The 2,500-nt window shown below is 48.4% G+C and overlaps 1 protein-coding gene across 1 annotated transcript in view; it reads right to left on the bottom strand.

The window, feature by feature from the left end:
• Positions 1 to 2,500, bottom strand: part of Pecam1 (platelet and endothelial cell adhesion molecule 1) — a 60,025-nt gene that overhangs the window by 28,182 nt on the left and 29,343 nt on the right. The window contains exons 8-10 of the mRNA XM_029483560.1: positions 1,686 to 1,973; positions 951 to 1,058; positions 191 to 344 (exon numbers count right to left, since the gene is read on the bottom strand). Of these exons, the coding sequence (XP_029339420.1) occupies positions 191 to 344; positions 951 to 1,058; positions 1,686 to 1,973 (550 nt within the window). The remainder of the gene's footprint in view (positions 1 to 190; positions 345 to 950; positions 1,059 to 1,685; positions 1,974 to 2,500) is intronic.

The raw sequence follows: 2,500 nt of genomic DNA on the forward strand, positions 1-2,500 counted from the left end.
GAGAGAGAGAGAGAGAGAGAGAGAGAGAGCATGTATATAGTGTATGGTACCAGCAGAGTTTGAGCCATCTCTCCAGCTTGGTAAAAAAACATTTCTTTTAAAAAGGTCAACTCTATTATTCTAAGTATGGAATGAGTTGGCAATCTTCCACTGAGACAGACAGACAGAAACACACACACACCCATTATACCCAAGGCCCTGATTCTTTATGAGTTTGCTAAGAATCTCTGATAGCTTCCTAGCAACCAGTCTGGGCTTGCAGACAAACCCAGCCCTGCCCACAAAGAAGCCACCCCCTCTTAACAGGGACACTGACCTGGACATCTCCACGGGTTTCTGTTTGGCTTTAAAAAAGAAAGAAAAAACTTAGGTCAGTGTAAGTATACAGGATGGTGACCGTCTTTCCCTTGACTCTCCTAAAGCCCCGATACTCAATAAAGGAGAAAAGAGAAACTGGGGGTGTAGCTCAGCACAATTTTCCTACCTTGCAAAAGACAAAAGACCCCAACCCGTCTGCTCCTCCCGGCTCAGACAGCAGCACCATTTTACTTAAGCCTAGGCTAGACCCTATTCCCACAAGTGTGTATGGTACATGATACAAGATCATGACACAACTAGAAGAACATCTGGGAGGCACAGAGTGTGTGCATTTGTGCATGTGCCACACACAGTATGTGCATGCCTGTATGTGCCCTACACCACCACACTTGGGGACACACACCAAGAAATAGCTTCTTGTGACTAGATCAGGTATAATGTCACCCAGATCCCCCCAGTTGCCTTGCCCAACTACACAAGCACCGTTGCTAGTGAGCCACCAAACTTCACACCCACCAACACCAGGCCCTTGCGTTACCAAGCTGACATCCCATAAGGAGAATACATGGTGCTCCCTTAGCCTCCTCCAGGATGCAGTTCCCTGGAAACCCAGGCTGCAGACAGGCACTCACCCTTGGCTTTCCTCAGGAAGTAGCATTTGGCTGCAACTATCAAGGTGGCGATGACCACTCCAATGACGACCACCGCAATGAGCCCTTTCTTCCATGGGGCAAGGAAGACTGGAAGTCGGGTAGAAAGAAAGGAAGCACATGTTTTCCTCCCACCAGCAAGAAATGGCAGCAGATTTAAGCAGCAACTCAGACCCCATTTGCGATCCTTAAAAATGGCATTTTGATTTGGCGTCTGCCCATGAGGGCTTCTGTACTCAGCCTGGGTGGAGATGGTGGCTTCTGCTAGAAACCAAGGTCAACTACGGTCTTCAAGGAGGTACCAAGCTAATTTTGTAGAGGTGTTGTTCCATTTGGGGTGGCCTTTCCATACCCCTCCATCTCTACAGGACGCCCCCATTCAAGCACACAGCTAGAATCCTATCAACACGTCTATGTTGGGTACAGGTCGTTCATGGATAGACATTTAACCCACAGTATGCGTCAACTGTCAGTTGGTATCTCTCTATCGGATACTGGGACTGAATAAAACATTTTCAGATTATATATAAATAGAATCATCTCTTTTTCTGCTCAAGCTACTATGAGTGGGTTTCTGCCAGTTGTCACTAATCAGACACCGGTCTCTTAGCGCTCCCAAATGAGCTAGCCTCCACTCCTCTCCCTTTTACAAGGAAATCGTGCTTTCTGACCTCGGAAGCCCCCCACACTGATGCTCTGGTGGGGGTGTGGACTCACCTCTGACTGCAAGAGTGCTGCTTCGGGGACTGGTCCTCATACTGCTGGCTCTGTTGGAGGCTGTACAGTAGTACTGTCCTTCCTGCTTCTTGCTAGCTTGTTTGTTGTGCCAAAACGCTTGGGTGTCATTCACGACCTCTTGGTGGAAGGGTCTGTCCTCCTTTTCTTTGTAAAACTGAAACGTGATTGGGCCCGTCCCCTCTTTCACAGAGCACCGAAGCACCATTTCACTTCCAGACTGTACCTCGTTACTCGACAGAATGGAGATCATAACTTCATCCACCGGGGCTGGAAAGCAGGCCAAGGATTAGCCCCGAGCAGAGAGGGGAAAGAAGCAAGTAGGAGGTGCACAGCCGTAATCCCAGCACTTGGGAGATGCATGCAGAAGGAGCTCATGTTCCAAGCCAGGATACAACACAGAGATCCAGTCACAAAGAACCCAAGAGGGAGAGGAAGCGAGTTGAATAGAGAGGGGACACAGAATGGCCACTGCTTCTTATCTCTTCCAGCCTAGGATTTCAATCCTCTCCTCTCCACTTCCACTGATTAGACCAGAAGTCCAGCAACAGACACCTCCTGAACCCATTCACTGATAAAACACAAGATGCTAGGGACACTCACCATCTTTGCATCTTGAGCAAGACTGGCCACTCAACAGAATGATAAGATTAACTTGTGCTCTCTCTTGGAGTTTTGAGTACATGTGCACTTGTACGTGTGTATGTGTGTAGGTGTACATGTGTGTTTGTGTGTGTGTGTTCCTCTCTGCCTTTCTGCTTACAATGATGTGTGGCACATGGGCTGGAGAGATGCCT

The sequence above is a fragment of the Mus caroli genome, chromosome 11, assembly GCF_900094665.2.
Source record: "Mus caroli chromosome 11, CAROLI_EIJ_v1.1, whole genome shotgun sequence".
NCBI classification, from domain to species: Eukaryota; Metazoa; Chordata; class Mammalia; order Rodentia; family Muridae; genus Mus; species Mus caroli.